Source organism: Vigna radiata, chromosome 7 (genome assembly GCF_000741045.1).
Source record: "Vigna radiata var. radiata cultivar VC1973A chromosome 7, Vradiata_ver6, whole genome shotgun sequence".
NCBI classification, from domain to species: domain Eukaryota; kingdom Viridiplantae; phylum Streptophyta; class Magnoliopsida; order Fabales; family Fabaceae; genus Vigna; species Vigna radiata.
The window spans coordinates 43635935-43661752 of record NC_028357.1 but is presented as its reverse complement, the minus strand read 5'-3'; the positions used below and the strand labels follow the sequence as shown (position 1 = coordinate 43661752).

General features: G+C 34.8%; 1 protein-coding gene and 1 long non-coding RNA gene across 3 annotated transcripts; both read left to right on the top strand.

Annotated features, from left to right (window-relative positions):
• The first annotated feature begins 6264 nt into the window (after positions 1–6264).
• On the top strand, positions 6265–15816 carry LOC106768722. Its single transcript, XR_002668796.1, has 2 exons — positions 6265–7923; positions 8043–15816. It is a non-coding gene; the product is annotated as an uncharacterized LOC106768722 (long non-coding RNA).
• A 6708-nt stretch (positions 15817–22524) lies between these two features.
• On the top strand, positions 22525–25298 carry LOC106767059 (WD repeat-containing protein 76-like). Of its 2 annotated transcripts, none has more exons than XM_022783813.1 (5): positions 22525–22850; positions 22944–23472; positions 23847–24253; positions 24516–24619; positions 24909–25104. In XM_022783813.1, the coding sequence occupies exons 1-5, from the start codon at positions 22723–22725 to the stop codon at positions 24953–24955; spliced, it is 1215 nt and encodes a 404-aa protein (XP_022639534.1). In that variant the 5' UTR covers positions 22525–22722; the 3' UTR covers positions 24956–25104. The 2 variants fall into 2 exon arrangements, with proteins under 2 accessions (XP_022639534.1, XP_014507365.1); XM_014651879.2 differs by having other exon boundaries at positions 22531–22850; positions 24521–24619; positions 24909–25298.
• The last annotated feature ends 520 nt before the right edge of the window (positions 25299–25818 follow it).

Genomic DNA, 25818 nt, shown 5'->3' with positions numbered 1-25818 from the left:
AAAAGTAATGTTACCATTTCATTGTTTCATACATTTTATATTTGGTATATCACATTACTTTCTTCATTAAATAGTATACAATAATTTTTAATCATTATCTAGCTATATATATAAACAATGATGATTATTTCTAATAACTTTTATGTATAGAAAGATTGTATATCACTGTTGTCTGATATGCCCTTTGTTTCTTGTGTTTTACTCGCATGTGGTCCAAGGATAAGTGAATTTTGTAAGATCGGTCTTTTATAGTATAATAAAATGATTTAAAATTTAAGATATTTAAAATCAATTTTTATTTTAAAATACCTTTTTATGTTAACAACTTTTTTTTTTAAAATAATCAAAGAAAATCACAGCTTACTAAGAAATTGATCATATGATTGAAGCTACTAAACTTAGAGAAAAATTAGAAATAAATAAATAAATTATTTTAAAAGAATGGTAATCTTTAAAAAAATAAAACTTGATTAACGGGTGATTCTATTTATAGGCTCGACTTATATAAATAAAAATAATCAAATCTGATTTTTAAATATAATTTTTATCCTTTAACTATTTTCTAGTCGTTAGAATAAGTTAATTATAATATTTTATTAAATTAATAAAATTATATATAAAAACAATATATATTATTTATTTAAATTTTATGTAACAATTTGTTTTATTGCAACTGATTCACATGAACTATATAATAATAATGATAAAAGTTGTGAAAACATGTAATTATGTTTAAAATTTGATACACGATAATTAATAATATAAAAAAAAGATTAGTTTGAAACTGTGAAGTTACGTTCGTATTAACTTAGACACAAAGAAATGTAATAAACTATTTATGGTATACTTTCCCGCCAAATGAGTTGGCGCCCAAAACCCTCTCCTATATATATAAACGGTAAATGTGTCAGCCATTGTGTTTGTCTAAGCAAGAGCCTCTCGTGGAAATTTCTCCATTGGTTTGATTATAGTTTTCTTGAATTTATGGGTTTTTTAGTTTTCTTGAATTTATGGGTTTTATACGGAAACTAAGACATGAGGTGGGTGGAGGGAGTGCAAATGGTGGGTGGTTGGCAGGTTTGGTAACAGTGGATGGAGTTCCGGTGAAACCCTTTGTTTTATTATATTTGCATTGACTATTTTCATTGCCGTTACTTTTCAAACTAAACCTCTGGAATGGGAGATCTTGAAAGTAGGCACTCTATAAGTGAGAGGCCGACATTGGACCGTTTTATTGTTGATTTTGATTATCTTTTCGTACTCCTCTTGCAGTGAGGAGGATGTCTATTGGATCATGGATGATGTATGCGTAGATTATTTAACTTACTTCATTTATGTTTTATTACGTTCTCTTGTCAGTTTGAGTGGCTTTAATCTCTCTTATCGCTTGTAGGAATGTACATGTTTTGGCCGTGGTGTTTCTTTAAACAGGAGCAATACTTGATCATTGAACATTATGGTCAACGAGTTTGTTATGGAAATTCCTCCATTGTTTTTTAAATTCTTGAATTTGTTTATCATCCAGGTCCTTCATCTTCTACCCAAATTAATATAGTTTTCTTGAATACACGGGCTTTACAGGGAAACTTATTGGTTGTAGGAAGGTACATACCATGGTGTTTGCCTAAGCATGAGCAATGCTTGATCGCTGAACATCATGATGATCGATCCTGCTATGGAAGTTTCTAAATTCTTTTTTTGGTTCCTGAATTTGTTGACTCATCTTATGGTGTTGGTCCATCTTGTGCCCAAATTGATTATTGTTTTCTTTAATTGATGGGATTTACAGGGAAACTAAGAATAGAAATGTGTGCATGATGTGCAAATGGTAGGTGGTGGGCAGGTTTTGGTAACACTGGATGGAGATACGGTGAACTATAGGTTTTATTATTTTTGAATTCATTATGTTCATTGCCGTTATTCTTCAAACTAAACCTGTGGAGTGAGAGATCTTGAATGTAGATACTTTACAAGTGACAGGCTTAGACATTTGTGTTTTTGGACCGTTGGCTGTTGATTTTGATTATCTTCTTCTACTCACTCTGCAATTAATAGGATATTGGATCGATGGAGTAGCTGTAGATTATTTTACTTACTACAAAGGTTTATGTTTCATTACGTTCTCATGTACTATTTTTCTTGTCTGTTCAAGTTGGGTTGGCTTTAGTCTCTCTTGTTGGTTGTAGGAAGGTACATGTTTCGGCCATGGTGTTTGTCTATGCAAGAGCTGTTTGTCTATGCAAGAGCAATAATTGATCGCTGTAACATTATGATGATCGAGTTTGTTTTGGAGATTTCTTCATTGATTTTTTAATTATTGTATTTGTTTATTTATCTTACCATCTAGGTCCTTCATCTTCCACCCAGATTAATTATAGTTAATCGATGGGCTTTACCAAGAAAACTAAGAACTGAAGTCGGTGCAGGGTATGCAAATGGTGGGTGGTGGGCAACTTGGGAAACAGTGTATGGTAACAATGAAGGAGCTCGGTGAAACACTTTGTTTTATTATCTTTGCATTCATTATTTTCATTGGTGTTATTTTTCAAACTGAACTTGTGGAATGGGAGATCTTGAAATTAGACACTCTATAAGTGAGAGGCTTTGACATTTGGGTTGTTGGACAGTTGGCTCTGTTGATTTTGATTATCTTCTACTCTTGCAGTGAAGAGGATGTCTATTGGATCGTGCATGCAGTAGGTGTAGATTATTTAGCTTACTGCAACGCTTTATGTTTTATTACATTCTCATTTACTATTTTTCTAGTCTTCTCAAGTGGCTTTAGTNATGCAGTAGGTGTAGATTATTTAGCTTACTGCAACGCTTTATGTTTTATTACATTCTCATTTACTATTTTTCTAGTCTTCTCAAGTGGCTTTAGTGTCTCTTATTGGTTGTAGGAGGGTACATGTTCACTGGACATTTGTGTTGTGATAGTTGGCTGNTGATTTTGACTATGTTCTTCCACTCATGTTGCAGTGAAGAAGATTGGATCTGGATGCAGTAGGTTTAGATTATTTAACTTACTACAAAGCTTCATGTTTTATTACGTTCTCATTTACTATTTTTTTGTCTCCTTGAGTTGGAAGGACTTTAGTCTCTTTTGTTGGTTGTAGGAATCGAGCCTGTTTTGGAAATTTCTCCTTTGGAATTTTAATTCCTGAATTTGTGATTTTATCTTATTTATTAGCTCCTTCATCTTCTACCTAGATTAATTATATATTTTTTGTATGCAAGGGCTTNACAGGGAAACTAAAATGAAGTTGGTGGAGGGTGTGCAAATGGTGGGTGGTGGGGAGGTTTGGGAAGCAGTGGTTGGATATCCAGGGAAACTTTAGGTTCTATTACCTTTGCGTTCTTTATTTTCTTCGCAATTATTTTTCTGGCTAAACATTTGGAATGGGAGTTCTTGTAAACAGGCACTATGANTATGAGAGGCTTTAGCATTTGCAGTGAAAACTTGCTTGCTATGGATATCTGTTATTTATGGAGGAAATGGCGGTAGATTATNTTTTGTAATGGTTGTAGTCTCTCGTTTTATTTTGTTTACATTCACCATTATTCTTATGTGGTTGATTTGGAATGGCCCAGTGTCTCGTATTAGTAGTAGAAGGTACATGTATCATTTGGTGTTTGTCCATGCAAGAGCAATACTTGATCATTGAAGGTTATGATCTTNGAGCCTGTTATGGTGCAATCTGTGCATTGTGACGCTGAGGGTTTATTTACTGGTACAGAGCAGCGTTTTCTGGATTAATTTTTAAGGGCTAAACTTGTTTATTTGATTCTGATCTTGGTTTTAACTGTCACTACGAGAGTACTCTTACAAACTGACATTTGAGGTGGATATGTTTGTTTCCTTTTTGTGTTATAGGTTTATAAAAGAAATTGTGGGGTGAGCATGGTTGACAAGTTCTGTTGGGCTTTACTCTTTGATATGATGGTTTGCTCAAATCCTTTCCATTCATTATTTTTCATTTTTGTTTGATTTGGTTAGGAATTGATATATTTCTAAGCATGCCCGGTAATTGAGTTTTGGAGAAGAATTTTTTAATTTCATGATACTGCTCTTGAAATGGTATAACGAATTTGAAATGGTATAATGAATTAGAATGGCTAACCACTCTAGATAAAATAATTCTTCCTTTTTGAGTATTAAAAATCATGGAAGAGTTTAGAACGGTTTAAAGCAGCATGTGATGACCAATCTAAGCTTGTTATTTAGAGCTACTAAGGCTACCAAGCTTTTATGGGATCATTCTGGACTTGTTGTCTTCATCCGGGAAGCAATGGATGTGTGGTATAGCATATCACGGGAAGTATGTGATGATGAAGAGGTATCAAATTGGTGTTTGTGCTCTTTTTGTTAGCATGTACCCGAGGCTGAGTTAAAAACTTAAGAAGGAGCAATTAAAAACTTAAAAGGGAGTTAAGTACGGCTTGTATTATGATTCTTTTGTATGATTTGCACTCTTCAATATCACAGCTCTATTTATTTCTTTCAGGGGGGTCTCACAATTTGTGATAAGATGTGGAAGCAGATGCTATCTTATTGCAGGCTATATTTGTTAAGTCCCTGAATCTCAGAAGTTGTTATTTGCTAATAGATATGTGGGGGACAGGTTTTGGAAGCAGTGGATGGAGATCCTGGGAAAGTTTAGGTTTTATTATCTTTGTGTTTATTGTTTTGTCTGAAGTTATTCTTCTGGGTAAACTTGTGGAGTGGGAGTTCTTGTAAANAGGCACTATAGGTTTTGACATTTGTATTGTTGGGCCTTTGACTCGTTTTGCAGTGAAGACTAGACTTACTTTGGATGTCTGTTGGGTCTTGGAGGCAATGGAGGTAGATTTATGTTTTGGAATGGCTGTAGTCTCTCTCATTGGTTGAATGGTAGGAAGGTACATGATTGTGTATTTGAAATGGTTGTACTCTCATTTTATTGCGTTTCCATGCACTATAGTAAGGTACTTCAGTGAACATTATGATCATCGATCCTTATGGTAATTTCTCCATTGTTTTTTTAATTCTTGAATTTATGAATTCATCTTACCGTTTAGATCCTTCATCTTCTACCCAGTTGATTATACATATATATTTTTTTAAATTCATGGGCTTTACACGGAAGCCAAGCAATGAAGTGTGGTGTAGATGTGCATATCATACATGAAAATTCTGTAATTTGTGAAGCTAAAGGTTTTATTTACCGTTACTTTCTTCTGACTTAATTTTTAATTGGCTAAACTTGGTTTGATTTTGATCTTGGTTTATTGATGGTAGTGTGCCTGCAAAGGGGGAGTTTGTAACAGTCACTACAGGTGTATCAGTTACATTTTTATGATTTCTGGCCCTATGAAAGGCTTTGTGAGATGAACATGGTTGACAAGTGCTGTTGGGCTTACTCTTTGNTTTGATGGTTTGCTTATTGGTTTTCCAAAACCTTTGAATTCATTTTTTTCATATTTGTTTGATTTGGATAGGAATATGTATTTCTGAGTAAGATAATACTGGAGTATGTACATTATGTTGATATATGCTTGTTATAGATTAGCTATCTTTTTCCCTTTATTCTTGATAGTTGTTTTGACTACTTAGGTCAGAGTCGTTGGAGGTATTTTGGATTAGGATATGTCCAGGTATGAACAGTCTATTTCCAATTTTGAAATATGGGATGTGATTGTCAGATATTTTCTAGGAATATGGATGTATTTTATATTCAGTTTTATTCTTGTATTGAATTTGATATTTGTTAATATGGTCCTTTAATTCTTATATAATTATTATGAATGATTATTGCTTTCGTAGTTATTCCTGTTTGAAATTCATAGTTATTTAAAAAACAATGTTGTATTTTCCTTTATACATTTTGTTCCTTTCTATGGACTCTGATAAGTAAATTGAGATTATTTTTTCTTGTGATTTGGATTATGTGAATATTTACTCTGATCGCAAAATAAATATTTACTCGTTAGAATGTATTATATGAATGTGAATGATTTATTTTAATGTAAATATTTACTCTGATCAGAATGTATTATATGAATGTGAATGATTTATTTTAATGTTATTTAAAATATTATTTTTATAGTAAATCAGTAAAATGTGATTTTTCTTTTTTTCGTTTGATTTGTAATAGAAACAGGTATGTTTTTCATTCTTACCGGAATTCTTTTCTGTTTTCTAATTTGAATCAAAGGATATAGATTCCTAAATCTTTTCGTGGGAATTTTTTTAAACTGCTTCTTTTACTAAACCAGACTATTTATTCCCTAAAGTTTTGTAAATATTTTTTTAGATATTTAGTCTATTAGTGAGAAAGTTTTAAACCATTTTATGCATGTACCTTATTAGATATACAGTCCTACATTGTCCTGTTTACATTCCAGATTAGAGAAATGAAAAACAAGTACCCTTGTTATATATTATAAAAATATTGTATATGATTTTGTCAAAATCATATTCAGATTCAAAAACAAAATTGAAATGATTGAAAACAATTTTTCTATTTTATTATACATAGGTAGTCAGTCTGCTCCATCTGAGGTAGCTCTTAGCAATAGCTCTTAGTATCGTTTTACCTTTCTTTTGACTTTTACTACTGCAAACACTAACAATATCTAGTTATATGTTTTCTTTTAATAAATAGTCTTCATTACTATCACTAAGATTTAATTTGATCCAAGTCCAATATGACTTGACCCGTATGAATTTAAATCAGAATAGATGTTTTGGTCACTGTCTATGAAGACTTTTTCGGCCATCGTTCATGTGAGGCAATGAGAAAGTATATATTTCTATGTAGAACTTTCTCCATAATATTTTTTATAACCTTGACGTGTAATATTTTTCTGTTTCAACTTATGAAGATTTGATATTTTTTTGTACAGAATTTACAGTTTATATAATTAAGTATCATATTTCATCATAAAATATTTGGGAGTTGGATTGGTGTTGCATATGCGATTGTTGTGTTTCTTGTTAGTTGCCTTCTTGATCAATTTTGTATGAGGTTTTGGTAAATTCTATGATGTTTTTTATATGGTTTTATCGGATTGATCAAACTCAAGAATTCTGAGTTTTGGCAAATTCTACTTAGTTTCTTATAAGGATTCAATTAATTATTTTTTCTCTGCAGCAATGTTCGGTGGATTTATTTTGTGTAATATTTGTCTCATTGAGCATATATCATAAGTGAAGATGTTTCCTTTTAATTTGAAACTTTGTAAATTAAACTTATTTTACGAGAATGATATGTGAGGTGGGCTGTGGAAAAAAAAGTGATGGAATTTGTAAACCTTTAGGTTTTGTTATTCTTACATTTCTAATGTNTTTGTTGGAGTCTGACTAAACTTTTTGTTTGAATTCCGAGTTTTGGTTGGATTTCTAATGTCTTACATTACTACTAACCTTGTAGTGTGGCTNGTAGTTCTTGTGGGTATTTGTATTTCTTGCTCTAAAAGCACCTTTTTTACACTTTATTCTTTTGGACACTTACATTTCTAAGTAATTTGTGTTTCTCATAGCTCTTTGAGTTCTTGAATCATACTGAAATTTGACCCTTTTACAGGATCCAATTGAAATGATTGAAAACAATTTTTCTATTTTATTTTCTAAGGTGTCACGATTTTGAAAAGTTATTTTGTTGGTTAAGTTATTACTTCATTTTACTAATTGTCAAGAGCACTCACAATTTGATTTCAACACTTTATTTTGTGACTGCTGGCGGCTGGACGCCTCCCCAAAGCCTGTGGTGGCTGATGCTGTGGGCGTAAGCGACTCCTCCCTCATGGTTTATCTACTTTGTCATATTCTTAACAGAGATTATCTTAGCGACACCATATTTCTTCTGGAGCTTTTACACGAAGGCAGTAGATATGTGGGGCCAGGTTTCGAAAACAGTAGACGGGGTGCATTTATTACTTTAGGTATTATTATCTTTGCATTCATTATTTTCCTTGCGGTTATTTGTCAGGCTAAACTTGTGAAGTTTGAGTTGTAAGTACGCACTATATGAATAAGAAAGGCTTTGACATTTGTATTGCAGTGAAGAGAATGTCTATTGGGGTCGTGGAGGATATTGCGGTAGATATTGAACTTACTTTGAAGCTTGAGATTAATTATAGCTTTATTGAATACATGGGCTTTGCATGAAAACGTATTGGTTGTAGGAAGATACATGTGTCAGCCATGGTGTTTGTCTAAGCATGAGCAATACTTGATCTCTGAACATTATGATGATCGAGCCTGCTATGGAAGTTTCTCAACTAGTTTTTTGGTTCCTGAATTTGTTGACTCATCTTATGGTGTTGGTCCATCTTCTGCCCAAATTAATTATTGTTTTCTTGAATTGATGGGATTTACAGGGAAACTAGGAATAGAAATGTGTGCATGATGTGCAAATGGTAGGTGTTGGGCCGGTTTTGGTAACAGTGGAAGGAGATCCGGTGAACTATAGGTTTTATTATTTTTGAATTCATTATGTTCATTGCCGTAATTCTTCAAACTAAACTTGTGGAGTGGGAGATCTTGAATGTAGATACTTTATAAGTGACACGCTTTGATATTTGTGTTGTTATTGGTTGTTGATTTTGATTATCTTNTTCTACTCACTTTGCAGTTAAGAGGATATTGGATCGATGGATTAACCGTAGATTATTTTACTTACTACAAAGGTTTATGTTTCATTACGTTCTCATGTACTATTTTTCTTGTTTGCTATTGGCTTTAGTCTCTCTTGTTGGTTGTAGGGAGGTACTTGTTTCGGCCATGGTGTTTGTCTATGCAAGAGCAATAATTGATCGCTGTAACATTATGATGATCGAGTTTGTTTTGGAATTCCTCCATTGATTTTTTAATTATTGTATTTGTTTATTTATCTTACCATTTAGGTCCTTCATCTTCTACCCAGANTAATTATAGTTAATCGATGGGCTTTACCAAGAAAACTAAGAAATGAAGTGGGTGCAGGGTATGCAAATGGTGGGCAACTTTGAAAACAGTGTATGGTAACATTGAAGGAGCTCGGTGAAACACTTTGTTTTATTATCTTTGCATTCATTATTTNCATTGGTGTTATTTTTCAAACTAAACTTGTGAAATGGGAGATCTTGAAAGTAGACAATCTGTAAGTGAGAGGCTTTGACATTTGGGTTGTTGGACAGTTGACTCTGTTGATTTTGATTATCTTCTACTCTTGCAGTGAAGAGGATGTCTATTGGATCGTGCATGCAGTNGGTGTAGATTATTTAGCTTACTGCAACGCTTTATGTTTTATTACATTCTCATTTACTATTTTCTAGTTTTCTCAAGTGGCTTTAGTCTCTCTTATTGGTTGTAGGAAGGTGNATGTTCACTGGACATTTGTGTTGTGACAGTTGGCTGTTGATTTTGACTATGTTCTTCCACTCATGTTGCAGTGAAGAAGATTGGACTTACTCTTTGATTTGATGGTTTGCTTATCGGTTTTCCAAAACCCTTCAATTCATTGTTTTTTTATATTTGTTTGATTTGGATAGAAATATATATTTCTAAGCAAGATAATGCTGGAGTATGATAGGGATTTGGGTACGAATTCCTAACAGCTCTCTCTCTTACTCTCAAACAACGCAATCAAGACTTGAAAACAGAGAATGAATGAATGGTATTCACAACAATGAAGCAAGAATGCAATTTATAGAGGAGCTTAACCTCCTTCACCAGGTTCAAGACCGGTCTAACACACAAGATTACTAATTGTCTGCTGAAAACAATAAAAGAGGTCTCTATATAGACACCTGTCCCATCTCCTTAACCGTTCAGCATTTAAGTACACTTTCTTATTTTCTATTCTCTCTAAGTGCTAACATTACTCCCCGCCTAGATCGACCTTGTCCCAAGGTCGAACTGAATATGCTCCTACATCGTTATCCTATTCCGCTTGTCGAGAAGGTAGTGAGTTCCATCCGTTTCTGATCTACTTCTACCCCCTCCTCTTTTACGTCCTCCTCTTTTACGTCCTCCTCTTCATCTTCTGCCAGCAGCACCACCCGTAGGCTCTTCTCAGGGCATTGGTGTCCAGGGCTGAAAAGCCCTCCACAACGAAAGCATCTTCCCTCTTCCCGGCATTTTAGAAACTCAGGGTAAGGCAAGTGTCTTGAATTCCGATTCCGACTATCACCTCCGCTGTAACTTCCGCCCTTCGCCGGCCCGTTTCCCATCGCGCTATCACGTCTCACCGACCCGACACTCTCGATCGGTGTCTTTATAACCAGATTACTTCTCGGCGGCTCTGTCCTGGCCACCACAACTCCTCCTCCGATCGTCCGCCCCCAAGAAGGAGGGTTTTCGACCACGGTCCACCCATCAGTCCTAAGCCATGAAGAACCTCGTCCACGTCTCGCGCAACCTTCATCGCCAATATCAAATCAATTGGGTCATGGGGTTGCATCTGGCATCGCAACTCGCTTAAGCCCGCCAGAAAGTAACCCAACAATTGGTTATCCGTAAACTCCTTCGTCTGCCCAGCCAAAGCTTCGAAATCTCTCACATATTCCTCCTCCGTTGCCGTTTGCCTAATCACCGCCACCCGTATGCAAATTGCGCCTCTATGTTGACTCTCAAAGAGTATCAACAGAGCCTCCTTGAACCCCTCCCATGTTCGATTACTTGCCTTATCCTTCCAGAATTTGAACCAGTAGCCGGCGCTTCCCTCCATACTGATATGGGCCAGCTCTACTTTCTCTGCTTCCGCCACTTTTTGTATCTCGAAGAATTTCTCCGCCCGGCTAATCCAATACAGCAGGTCGGGTCCTTCAAAAAAGGGTAATTCTACCCTTCGTCTTCAATTCGGCATGTTGTCTGATCACTCTCTGTCCCCTTCGCCTCCGTTGTTCACGCGCTGGTTACCACCCTCGTTATTGACCGACCTTTGACTCCCTTCGGAACTTTCCTCCCCTTGCTTGTTGCGCTGACCCATCATCTTTATCAATTCTTGAATGTCTTTGCGCATTGCGATCGACTCTGGTTCGCTGCCGTTTCCGCCTTCAATCCATCTACCACCAACTCCAGGTGCTCCATCTTTCCCTCGACTACCTTCATTCTTCCCTCCATCGTCCTTACTCTCCTCCGCACAGATCCGGCAGTTCGGACCACTTTGATAGGGATTCGGGTACGAATTCTTAACAGCTCTGTCTCTCTTACTCTCAAACAACGCATTCAAGACTTGAAACCAGAGAATAGAATGAATGGTATTCACAACAATGAAGCAAGAATGCAATGTACAGAGGAGCTTAACCTCCTTCACCAGGTTCAAGACCAGTCTACACACACAAGATTACTAATTGTCTGCTGAAAACAATAAAAGAGGTCTCTTATGCAGACACCAATCCCGACCCCTTAACCGTTAAGCATTTAAGTACACTTTCTTATTTTTCTATTCTCTCTAAGTGCTAACAAGTATGTACATTGTGTTGATATATGCTTGTTATAGACTAGCTATCTTTTTCCTCCATGGTGTTTGTCTATATGCAACAGCAATAATTAATGCTGGATCATTATGATGATCGAGCTTGTTTGGAAATTTCTCCATTGATTTTTTAATTATTGTATTTGTTTATTTATCTTATCATCGAGGTCCTTCATCTTCTACCCAAATTAATTATAGTTAATCAATGGGCTTTACAAGAAAACTAAGAAATGAAATGGGTGCAGGGTATGCAAATGGTGGGTGGTGAGCAACTTCAGAAACAGTGTATGGTAACAATGGATGGAGCTCCGGTGACCCTTTGTTTTATTATCTTTGCATTGGTTATCTCTATAATCGTTATTTTTCAAACTAAACTTGTGGAATGGGAGATCTTTAAAGTAGGCACTATAAGTGAGAGGCTTTGACATTTGGGTTGTTGGACTGTTGGCTCTGTTGATTTTGATTATCTTCTTCTACTCTTCTTGCAGTGAAGAGGATGTCTATTGGATCATGCATGCAATAGGTGTAGATTATTTAACTTACTCGAAAGCTTTATGTTTTATTACATTCTCATTTACTATTATTCTAGTCTGCTCAAGTGGCTTTTGTCTCTCTTATTGGTTGTAGGAAGGTACATGCTAAATGGACAATTGTGGTCAGAGAATCTGTTATGGAAATTTCTCCATTGGGTTTTTAATTCTTTATTTTGGTTATTCATCTTATCATCTAGGTCCTTCATCTTCTACCCAGATTAATTATAGTTTTATTGAATACATGGGCTTTACATGAAAACGTATTGGTTGTAGAAAGGTACATGTGTCAGTCATGGTGTTTGTGTAAGGCTGAGCAATACTTGATCGAGCCTACTAAGGAAGTTTCTCAATTAATATTCGCTAATTTGTTTATTCATATTATGGTCTTGGGTCTTTCATCTTCTACCCAAATTTCTTGAATGGATTTGATCGAGATCCTTCATCTTCTATCCAAATTGATTATTGTTTTCTTGAATTGATGGGCTTTACACGGAAACTAAGAAATGAAATGTGTGCAGGGTGTGTAAATGATGGGTGGTGGGCAGGTTGCGGTAATGGTGGATGGAAATCCGGTGATTCTTAGGTTTTATTATTTTTGAGTGGAAATCTGGTGAACCTTAGGTTTTATTATTTTTTAATTTATTATTTTGATTGCCGTTATTCTTCAAACTAAACTTGGAGTGGTAGATCTTGAAAGTAGGCACTCTATGAGTGATAGTCTCGTTGGACCTTTGGCTGTTGATTTTGATTAATCTTCTTCTACTCATCTTGCAATGAAGATGTCTATTGGATCGTGGGCGCAGTAGTTGTAGGTTATTTAACTTACCATAGAGCTTTATGTTTTCTTTGATTCTGATGTACTATTTTTCTTGTCTGTTCTAGGTGGATTGGCTTTAGTCTCTCTTGTTTGTTGTAGGGAGGTACATGTTTCGGCCATGGGGTTTGTCTATACAAGAGCAATAATTGATCGCTGGAACATTAACATGATCGAGCTTGTTTGGAAATTTCTCCATTGGTTTTTTAATTATTGTATTTGTTTATTTATCATATCATCTAGGTCCTTCATCTGATCGATGGGCTTTACAAGAAAACTAAGAAATCAAGTGATTGCAGGGTATGCAAATGGTGGGTGGTGNGCAGCTTCAGAAACAGTGGATGGTAACAATGGNTGGAGCTCCGGTGTAACCCTTTGTTTTATTATCCCTTTGTTTTATTNTCTTTGCATTCGTTAATTTCATTGCTGTTATTTTTCAAACTAAACTTGTGGAATGGGAGATCTTTAAAGTATGCACTCTATAAGTGAGAGGCTTTGACATTTGGGTTGTTGATCTGTTGGCTCTGTTGATTTTGATTATCTTCTTCTACTCCTCTTGCNGTGAAGAGGATGTTTATTGGATCGTGCATGCAGNAGGTGTAGATTATTTAAATTACTGCAAAGCTTTATGTTTAATTACATTCTCATTTACGATTATTCTAGTTTGCTTAAGTGGCTTTAGTCTCTCTTATTGGTTGTAGGTTGTAGGAAGGTACACGCTCACTGGAAAAATATGGTCAAAGAATCTGTTATGGAAATTTATCCATTGTTTTTTTAATTCTTTAATTTGTTTATTCGTCTTGTCATCTAGGTCTTTCATCTTCTGCCCAGATTAATTGTAGTTTTATTGAATACGTGGGCTTTACATGAAAAAACGTATTGGTTGTAGGAACGTTCATGTGTCAGCCATGGTGTTTATCTAAGCATGAGTAATACTTGATCGCTGAACCTTATGATGATCGAACCTACTATGGAAGTTTCTCAATTAGTATTTTTGTTTTTGAATTTGTTTATTCATCTTATGGGCTTGGGTCTTTCATCATTTACCCAAATTTCTTGAATGGATGGGGTCTTAGTTCTTCATCTTCTACCCAAATTGATTATTGTTTTCTTGAATTGATGGGCTTTACACGGAAACAAAGAAATGAAATGTGTGCAGGGGTTTGCAAATGGTGGGTGGTGGGCTGGTTTCGGTCTTCAAACTAAACTTTTCGAGTGGGAGATCTTTAATGTACGCATTCTATGAGTTTGAGGCTTCGGTATTTGGGTCTATGTTTTGGAGCGGGAGATCATGATAGTAGGCACTCTATGAGTGAGAGCCTTTGACATTTGGCTCTGACTTTTGGAGTGGGAGATCCTGAAAGTAGGCACTCTGAGTGGAGGCTTTGTCGTTTGGGTTGTTTGACCATTGACTCCGTTGATTTTGATCATCTTCTCCCACTCCTTTTGCATTGAAGAGTCATTTACTTGTTTTCTTGTGTGCCCGAGTGGCTTTAGTCTCTCTTATTTGTTTTAGGAAGGTACATGTTTTGGGCATGGTCTTTGTTAAAACAAGAGCGATACTTGATTGCTGGACATTATTCATCTTATCTTCTAGGTCCTTCATCTTCTACCCAGATTAATTATAGCAATACTTGATTGCTTAAGATTATGAAGATCGAGCCTGCTATGGAAGTTTCTCAATTAGTTTTTTGGTTCCTGAATTTGTTTATTCATCTTATGGTGTTGGTCCTTCGTCTTCTATCCAAATTGATTATTGTTTTTTTAATGGATGGGTGACCCTTTATCTTCTACCCATATTGATTATTGTTTTCTTGGATTAATGAGTTTACAGGAAAAGAAGAATTGAAATGGGTGCAGGGTGAGCAAATGGTGGGTGGTGGGCAAGTTTAGGTAGCAGTGGATGGAGATATGTTGAACGTAAGGTTTTATTATCTTTGAATTCGTTTTCTTTGAACTCACTATTTTCATTGACTATTTTCATTGACGTTATTTGTCATGTTAAAATTGTGGAGTGGGAGATTTGTAAATAGGCACTCTATGAGTGAGAGGCTTTGACATTTGTGTTGTGACAGTTGGCTGTTGATTTTGACTATGCTCTTCTGCTCATGTTGCAGTGAAGAAGATGTATATTGGATCTGGATACAGTAGGTTTAGATTATTTAACTTACTTCAAAGCTTCATGTTTTATTACGTTCTCATTTACTATTTTTTATCTGCTCGAGTTGGAAGGACTTTAGTCTCTTTTATTGGTTGTAGTTGTTTGGGCCTTTTGTCTGTCGAGTTGGAAAAGTCTCTTTTATTGGTTGTAGTAAGGTACATGTTCCGGCCATGGTGCAAGATCAGTAATGCTGAACATTATGATCACCGAGCCTGTTTTGGGAATATCTCCTTTGGAATTTTAATTCCTGTTTTTATCTTATTGATTAGCTCCTTCATCTTCTACCCAGATTAATTATATTTTTTTTGTATGCATGGGCTTTGCAGGGAAACTAAAATGAAGTGGGTGCAGGGTGTGCAAATAGTGGGTGGTGGATAGGTTTGGGAAGCAGTGGTTGGATATCCAGGGAAACTTTAGGTTCTATTATCTTTACATTCGTTATTTTCTTCACAATTATTTTTCTGGCTAAACTTTTGGAGTGGGAGTTCTTGTAAACAGGCACTATGAGTATGAGAGGCTTTGGCATTTGTAGAGTTGTGTAGAGTTGTGCCTTCGGCATTTGCAGTGGAAACTTGCTTGCTATGGATGTCTGTAGTGTTGTGGAGGCAATGGCGGTAGATTACTTTTTCGAATGGTTGTAGTCTCTCTCGTTTTATTATGTTTGCATTCACTATTATTCTTAAGTGGTTGATTTGGAAGGTACATGAATCATTCGGTGTTTGTCCATACAAGAGCAATACTTGATCATTGAAGATTATGATCTTCGAGCCTGTTATGGTGTAGGGGTTTAAATAGTGCATGGAAATTTTGTGCACTGTGAAGCTAAGGGTTTTATTTACTGGTACAGTGCAGTGTTTTCTGGATCAATTTTTAACTGGCTATACTTGTTTGTTTGTGATAGATACCAGAAATAAGGAAACACAATATAGCTGAATATATCACTTTATTAATAAAGAAAACGGATTGTATATCCCAGGGAAAAGACTACTGTAAAGCAAGTATTTCTAGACAGTTAGAGAGTGTCTAGTCTCTCCCAATTCCCAGCCCATTCCAGCCTACCTCCTTCCCTCTCTTTCCACACCTTATACCCCAAACGACAGAATTACTCCTTTCCTACTGTGCCAGCTCAACAATTTGTTACATGGAAAGATTCTTCTCATTCTCTTTCTGGCCATTGTGATCCCCTACTTTGCCATTCCTTGTTTGTCTAACATACACCTTAGATATTTTGGATTTGGGTCTACCTATTTTTGAGTTCCTATCAACACTACCCTCCACAAGATGCACCTTGTCCTCAAGGTGGAGATCATGAAAATGCTCCTTAATTTTAAATAATGCTTCTCATGAATTTTTAAAATATGGTAAATCTTTCCACCTAATAAGAATTTTAAGATCCCCTTGTTGGTTCCTTCTAACAACAAGTGCTTATGCCGGTTGAACCTTCAATTCCCAATCATCCCTTAATTGTTGTAGCTCTCCACAATTTCGTAAGGCTCATAATATCTCGGACGTGACTTTTGATTGACCTTTTTAGGAGAGAATGTAAGAAGATGAGACTCATCATGCTTCCAAATATGACATTTGGACCTGAAATTGGGATAAATGATATTGTTGTCCCTGAAATTGAGGGAAGAACAAAACTTGCACACCTGCACCTGAATCGGCACCTAATGGCAAAAAATTTAGAAAAAATCTGGTATATTCAAGGAGAGAAAAGGCCACTATAGAATCTAGCAATGTCCAAGAATCCAATCTATCAACACTCAATATCGTCCCGAGAAATAAATAATCAAAATTAAATAATAAGAGAATAATAATTAATGGTGGGTAAAGAAAAAAAGAAAAAGAAAATAATAAAATAATCTTCTTTAATGCAGGACACATCACTATAGAATGTTTTTGAAATATTAGTTTAATATGGTAATAATTTGAATTATATTGTCTGACAATAATTACAATCAATGTCTTAAATATTATTTGATTTTTTTTTTCAAAGACCATTTCTTTCCTTATTTTGTCCATTATCAATTAATTCTCAATTAAGACAAAATTGTCATAATATTATAATATGTCTATAAATACACACTTTGTGAAAGGAAAAGGGGACAGAAAAAATAGAGGAAAACACTTAGAGATATTAGAGATTGAAGGAGAGAGTAGAGAAAAAATGTGTTCTCACACATAAATGTTTTGTGAACAATAATGATTTAGGAAGCACTAAGGGAATTCCAGAAGCTAAAAAGGTATGTCTACACTCATATTCTTCTCCTTTTATTATACAAAGTTTTCTTCCAAAGATTTTTTTTTACACACAGACAATGTTTTCTTAAAATCATGATTTTTTAAATATAAGTGTGTGTCGACCTATGGCCAGTTTCTTTTCTTCTTTTTCTACCATTTTTTAACACGAAAAATACACAAAATATTTAAAACCAAAGGCTCAATTTTGTTAAACTAAACCTTTTCACTTTTTTTGAAAAATGTCAAACAATCCATAATAATTTTTAAACAAACTCACAAACTTTTTTCTAGATAAAGAACTACGTGATCCCTGATTGTCCATTAATGGATATACGTAGGACTAAGGTCAATCTTGTCGGGTTCATAAAACAAAAAATATTTTTTGTTTCCTAATATTTAATTCTATTTTATTTTTGTTTTTGGGGAAAATTAAATATTTTAAAAGAAAACCACATTAATTTTATACATTTAATTAAAGTTACTGCCTTTGGGCAGGCGCGGCGTAATCGATTCCCGAACTTAAAAATCTCTTTTTCGTAAACCATGTTTTTTTTAGGGTTTTTCCATAGTTTTCCAAAATAAATTATGGTGGTGACTCCCAAAATATTTTCCAAAAGCCGTTTGTTTTTCGGTTCGCCGTCCCGTTGCGATCCCGGTTGCGACACAACCCATTGCATGAGGTAACACCTTCAAATCCTATAAACTCCAATGATTCTAATGATTTCATTTATGAAAATCTAGAAGCACATGTGTATCAAACTCTAGATCTACACATTGCCCTTAGAAAGGGAACTAAAACATGCACCCAACAACCACTTTACTCACTATCAAATTTCTTATCCTTTGAAAAGTTCTCACCTACCCATAAAACTTTTCTCACTAACCTCAACCTTCTTCTATATCCACACCTTCCTCTATATCTGAAGCATTTTCAGAAATGAAATGGAAAGATGCCATGGATGTGGAAATGGTGGTGTTAAACAAAAATAGGACCTGGGAACATGTCACCCTACCTCCTGGATAAAAACTAGTAGGATGTAAGTAGGTATATGCAGTAAAGTAGAGGGTTGATGGGACCACCAAACGTTACAAGGCAAGGTTAGTGGCCAAAGGCTTCACTCAAACTTATGGAGTTGATTACTTGGAGACATTTCCCCCGTTGCTAAGATGAACACAGTAATATTGTCATTAGCAGCAAATCATGATTGGGACCTGCAGCAGTTCGATGTGAAAAATGCATTTTCACATGGAGACTTTGAAGAAGAAATATACATGGAGTTGTCCCCTGGTTACAATGGACAAGTTTTTGCTGGAACTGTTTGCAAATTAAAAAAGGCTCTATATGGGTTGAAACAATCCCCAAGAGCATGGTTTGGAAGATTCACCAAAGTTATGATAGGTTTGGGCTACAAACAAAGCCAAGGAGATCACACATTATTTATCAAACATTCAGTTTCAGGAGGAATAACGATTCTATTAGTGTATGTAGATGCTATTATAGTAAGTGGGGACAACAAAAAGGAACAACAAGTGTTAAATGAATGCCTTGCCACAAAGACACTAGGGAGACTTAATTATTTTTTGGGAATTCAAGTGGCTCATTCCAAGAAAGGAATCTTAATATCTCAACAAAAGTATATTATTGACTTGCTTAAAGAAAGTGGTAAGACAGCTTGCAAACCAGCAAGTACTCCAGTTGAGCCAAATATAAAGTTGGGAAGTATGGAGGAGGATTTGCCATGGACAAGGAAAGGTATCAAAGACTTGTGGGCAAGCTTATTCACTTATCTCACACTAGTCAAGACATTGTTTTTGCTGAGTCTAGTCAGCCAGTTTATGTACCAACTAAAGGGAGCACATTTACAAGTTGCTCTTAGAATTGTCTAGTACTTGATAGGGACCTCCAGAAAAGGGATTTTGTTCAAACGAAACAAGAGTGTAAATCTTGAAGCATATATGAATGCGGACTATGCGGGGTCAGTGGTAGATAGGAGATCAACCACTGGATATTGCACCTTCCTTGGTGGAAGCTTAGTGACTTGGAAGAGTAAAAAACAGAGTGTAGTGGCTATATCAAGTGCTGAAGCAGAATTTCGAACAATGGTCCACGAAATATGTTAACTTTTATGACTAAATATTGTATTGGAAGACTTGAAGATAAAGTGGGATGAACCTATGAGGTTATATCGGGACAATAAATCTATAATTAGTATAGCCCACAACCCGGTGCAGCATGAGAGAACTAAGCATATCGAGGTTGACAAACACTTTATCAAGAAAAAACTAGACAATGGGATGATTTGCACATCATATGTATCCACTCGGAATCAACTCGTAGACATACTCTCCAAGGGATTAAACTGTATTAACTTTGAAGGAATTATATCCAAGCTGCGAATGGAAAACAACTATTCACCAGCTTGAAGGGGAGTGTCAAAACCGTAATTGTCTTTGTGTATTTTAGAAAGTTTTATATTTGCTATGCTGTAATAGTTGTATGTTGCCATTATTAGGTTTATTTATTTAGGATTAATCCCATAATCATAGGGATCTGTTTATTTATAGCAAGTGTATATAGATGATCATCAGCCCGTCTTGGGAATTTCTTTGTTGATTTTTTAATTTCTGAATTTGTTTATCAATCTTATAGTCAAGTTCATTCATCTTCTACCCAGTTGATTATACTTTTCTTGAATTCATGGACTTTACATGGAAGCCAAGCAATGAATTGTGGTGTAGATATGCAAATGGTCTTGAGGAAATACTGTGATCGGTGAAGCTAAAGGTTTTATTTACTGTTACATTTCCGTGTTCTTCTGAATTAATTTTTAACCGATTAAACTTGTTGGTTTAATTCTGATCTTGGTTGTATTGATGGTGTATGCCTTAAGTGTGGGAGTTTGTTACAAGAGTGCTATTACAAACTGACATTTGAGGAGGATTTGTCTGTTACTGTTTTACGAGTTATGGGTTTATAGAAGGCATTGTAAGATGAGCATGGGACAAGTGTTGTTGGGCTTTACTGTTTGATTTGATGGTTTACTTCTTAGTTTTCCAAAACTTTTCTATTCATTGTTTTCATATTTGTTTGATTTAGATAGGGATTGTATTTTTAAGCAAGAGCGACATTGGAGTTTTGGAGAAGAATTTGTTAATTTTAGGATGCCATTGTTAATTTCTTCAATGAGGTTTCACCTTTTATTTAGCTCTCATCTAAAGTATGTACAAGTATGAAAAATATCAATGTTGATAATGCTCATTTTAGTCTAGCTATCATTCTTAATCGTTGTTTTGACGGCGTGGGTCTGGTTTTTCTGGATTAGGAATTGTCCAAGTACCAACAAGGTATGTACAAGTTTGAAATACGGGATGTGATTGTTAGATATTTTCTTGGAATATAGATGTATTTTTAATTGCTTGTTTTATTCTACTTCATTTGGGTTCCAAAAAGCCTTAGAAGATTGTTTTTGAAATCTGACATGTTCTGAGTCATTGTTAGTGACAAGCTTCGCTAAATGTTGTCAACGATTTCTTTTCTTATGTTTCTAATCTCATGTGTTGGTTCCAAATTAATAAAGATGTTAAAACGAAGTATAAAATGTTAATGGATTTTGTGATGAGAGTTGTAATGGATGATGTATGGGGAACTATCGTGTATTGTGCAATTCTAAGTCATTTTTTGCTTATGTTGATCATTTTCAAGCTCTTTGTACTCAATAGCCATCATTTTTTTTAATATGTGAATGATATATCAATCATTCTTCATAAGAAAAAGTTAGCATGAAAACAAAGCGATGCATGCATTTGGGAACACAACAACAAATAAATATGTTTGTATCTGTTCATTCATTCTTCGTGATGTATAAATGTTGGTTGTTGATGAGTTTGCCCACTGAAATTTTAAAGTGAGCATCACAAAATAGTATGAGACAAATGATGTTTTATCGAGTTTGGCAAAATTATAGATTCTTCAACCTCTTCACGTCGTACAAATGTATCACTCTACAAATGTTTTCTTTATCTGTTACAAATAACATCACACCATAATGAATACGTGCTAGCTTATTGAAGGATGTTTATATCTTTGATTATGTGAATAACACAAAAAAAAGTTTTTTTTTTTATCCATGTAGAAAATCTTGCTTGCTTCTTATTAGCTCCTCTTATAAGCAAACTTTTTTTCTCCTGCTTGGTATTATGTTCCTTTAAAATCAATGAAATGAATTTCGCCAAAAATCAATCTCCTTTATCCAGTCATCTTTCATTGAGGTAGTAATCTTCATCCCTCTTGTATCTTTATTATATTAACCACATGGTTCACTTCATTGCTTGATTCTTTTCTTACATCAAATGGGTATAGTTTGATTCTAATTATGTTCATGAAACATCAATTAACCAATTTGATACGTTGTGAAGTAGATTCATTCATCATATACATATCAAATTATTTGACTAGAAAATACAACCACACTACTACATATATAATTGAGCATACATATCACAATTTCATACTATTTCAACCATGATTAAAGATAAATTAGTCATACTAGTACATCGTTTGCAATTTAATTTATCAACCAACACAAAAACTCTGCCATCTCTAAAGACTACTACTTACACAATAAACAATATTTGCACACAGAACTCACAACTCAGATCAATGATTTGTTTAAACTTTAATAATCTTAATCAAACAAATATCTATCTTGAACTCTTAAAAGTCATATGCAATTAAAATAAAATGAAATAAAAAGAGACAAAAATGAGTTTACTTTATTTAAGAAATTCATCATATATGATCGTAGCACTTGACATTAAGAGTATTATGGTGTATTTCGAACATGAAACTACTAATCTTCGAGAAAAGTTAGAGAAAATTAAATAAATGATTTTAAAACATGATAATCTTTAAAAAAACAATTTTTGATTAACTCTATTTATAAGATCAACTTTTATTAATAAAAATAGTAAACTTAATTTTTGAATATAATTTTTATCCTTTAACTATTTTTATTTTTTACAATAAGCTAATTCTAATATTTTATTAAATGAATAAAATTTTATATAAAAACAATATATATTATTTATTTAAATTTTATATATAATCTCATCAACAAATTATTTTATTGCAATTGATTCACATGAAGTAAATAATAATAATAATAATAAAAGTTGTGAAAATATGTAATTATGTGGATACACAATAATTAATAATATAAAAAAACAGTTAAAGTTGCTGAAAAATGAGTCACTTATCCCATGAATAAAACCAATTAGCACATATTAATCTGATTCAATTTAGAATAAAACTTAACATTCAAAACAAATTTAATAAAATGGGTTTGAATTTTGAAACTGCAAAGTTAGGTTCGTATTAACTTAAAGACAAAGAAATGTAATAAACTATTTATTACATTCCCGCCAAATGATTTGGCGCCCAAAACCCTCTCCAATATATAGAAACGTAAACAGTGAGGGAAGAAACACAACAGAGTGATTTGAAAACTAAATCCCTAACTTTCTCTCTCTTCAATGAAGCCACAGAAACTCACCGACTATGAGCTCCAGCGACTCCAGAACATTCGCCGCAACGATGAGATGATGGCAGCGCTCAAACTCCATTCCAAAGCCACCCAACTCTCCAATTTCAAGCGTCAAAGGTACTCACTCTTCCCTTTTCTCTCTCTTGTTTCACTTCCCAACTACCAAAGGCTTCAATTTCTGTGACTTACCGTGTTTTTTGAAATCGTCAGAGTTGAAGCCAAATCCACACGCGTGAAATCGGAAAAGAAACCTAAAACCGAAACCCCAATTGTCATCAGAGTCAGACGCTCCCTGCGAACCAGAGGTATTCCACCAGATTGTGAGGGTCTTGACAGAGATTCCGTGGCCCCCACCACTCCCTCCAAAGAAAAACCACTTTCCGTCGTAAGTTTGGGTCCCCTTTCCATGGCCACTGCTCGTGAAAGCGCTCACTCTGATAGTTCATTCATTGAGTCGCTAATGGGTATGGCCCAAGATGTCAGTGTTCCAAAAGGGAATGCGGGGGATTCCCTTGAATTGGAATCTCTGTCTTTGGATTCCGACAATATTGCGCGGGTTGTTTCTGGAAGGATTACCAATGTCAGGTTTTTCCCTACCAGCAGTGTCAAAATGATTGCCGCGGGTAACAAGTTTGGGAATATTGGGTTCTGGAATATGGGAGAAAATGAGGTTCATTTATACCGTCCTCATAATGCTCCCATTTCTGGGATTTTGATTCAACCACATTGTATTTCCAAGGTACCGTGATGTATTGGTCTGTCTGAATTTTTTGCAACAATTATTGTATATTTGTCCAGATTATTTTGTAACTCTTACCAGTTATAGGTTGACTTGAGAATCAAACTCTTTTAACTGCGAGTTGGTTTAAGGAAACTGTTTTCTGGTAAAATATGCTCATTTACCAAAATGCACTCTTTTGGTAATTGTCATAAACATATAATGCATGTTAACAGTGTTTCTGTAGCATGTTTTTATTTCAGATCTATACTGTCCTTAGGAGATTTTGAGATTGCAGAATCACCTCTTACGTCTCTTCCATTCTAATCACTTCATAGTATTTACATGTTGTCTTTTGTAGGATTGTCTAACGCTGTCATCTATTTTCTATGCAGATATACACAAGTTGCTATGATGGAGTTCTTCGGCTAATGGATGCTGAGAAGGAAATCTTTGATCTGGTGTTTGAGAGTGATGAAACAATATATGCTCTTTCTCAACCACCAAATGAGACAAACTGCGTATATCTTGCCGAGGGTTCTGGAGGTTTGACTATGTGGGATAACAGGGCGGGAAAACGGTCGTCGCACTGGGATTTGCATGACTGGAGGATTAACACGATAGATTTCAACTGTCAAAACCCTCACATTGTAGCTACTAGTTCCTCTGATGCAACTGCCTGCACCTGGGATTTGAGATGTACTAATAGGAATGACCTCAAAGCCTTGAGGACATTTACCCACAAAAGATCTGTCCAATCTGCTTACTTCTCTCCTTCTGGAGGTAGCCTCGCAACTACAAGGTATGGACTTTGTTCCATTATAAAGTTCCGACTTTTAGATACTGAAAACATGCTGTGTTGTGTGTTCTTAATATTGCAATCTTTTATTTTTCAGTACACTACTCCATCTCACCTAGTGGAAAAAATACTATCGTTGCTGTTGTACCAAATTTAGAAGCAACATGTTAATTTGATTCCAATTTTTTCTTTATTACTCAATTGTATTGAACCTGGTGTTTTGTAATTGTGATTTTGGCCTGATGAGGTTAATATAATCTGTTAGTGCAGCTTGGACAACACTATTGGAATTTACAGTGGAGTTAACTTGGAGGATACGGCTGTTATTTCTCATTTCAATCAGACTGGCAGATGGCTTTCTACATTCAGGTATGGTTTCTGGGAAGTATCCGAAGGTTAACTAATCATACTTCTCATTTTCAATTATGCAAAAGTTTTTTTCAAATCAAACCCTGGGATTTTCAACTCTTTAGAGCTGGTTTTTACATTTCAAATAGGCTTCAACTCACAGCACGCAGAGAGGATTTTTTATTTGGCATAAAGTGAAACATGTGTGATAATACGAATTTGTAATGCCACATTAAACTTGATATACCTTATAAATTGCCTATTTATTCTGAAAAAGCTGACTTTTGTGAGCGTGATCTTGCTGTTGCAGAGCGAAATGGGGTTGGGATGACAAATATCTCTTCATTGGAAATATGAACAGAGGGGTTGATGTGGTTTCAGCAGTTCAAAGGAAAATAGTTATGACGTTAGAAAGCCCACACATGTCTGCCATTCCTTGCAGATTCGATATAAACTCTTACGAGGTTGGGATGCTTGTAGGAGCTACAAGTGGAGGCCAGCTTTACGTCTGGACATCACGCTAGGATGTTTATTTAACTTGACTGCTCTTGTGTATGGTATAAAACTACTATATTTTCTGATTCTAGATTGTTTTATGTCGTATAGCATCAGTTATGAGTTATAATTGAGTAGACATGATTTGATGTACTTTGTAATCTTTTGCCAGGCCATTATTAGTCATGGTTTGTGGATTGTGTTATACTGTTGGGTTATATTATAGTGTAGTTATAGGTTAAAACATGGTTTCCAATTGTTCCTGCAAAATTATTTATTGCAGTCTCTCGAGTCCTGACATATCGAACCATGAGAAGAGCAAGAGGGAAAAGCATGGAAATAGTTGGGTCAAATTTCCTGTGTCTATGTTGTTCTCGTGATTCTCTTAGTAGTGTAATAGGGATTCCTTATAGGAAACTGCAACAACAATTATACTTTAATGTATACTACAGGAAATACATGATTGAGTCCACCTTTAAGATATTAAAAGAAATGAAAGATATAATTAAAAAATTATTATAATAATTATTGAAATGAAAAATTGTAGTAAATTTTATATTAAAATAATTAGAAAATCATATGCAGTTATAAAATAAAGACTTATTAAATTTTATACTAATGTTATAAAATTAGTTATATTTAATTTCATAAGTATAATAATAAAAATAATAATAGTAATAATTTTATTATTTTTATTATCGTAAAAATTAACAGACAGGAAGTCT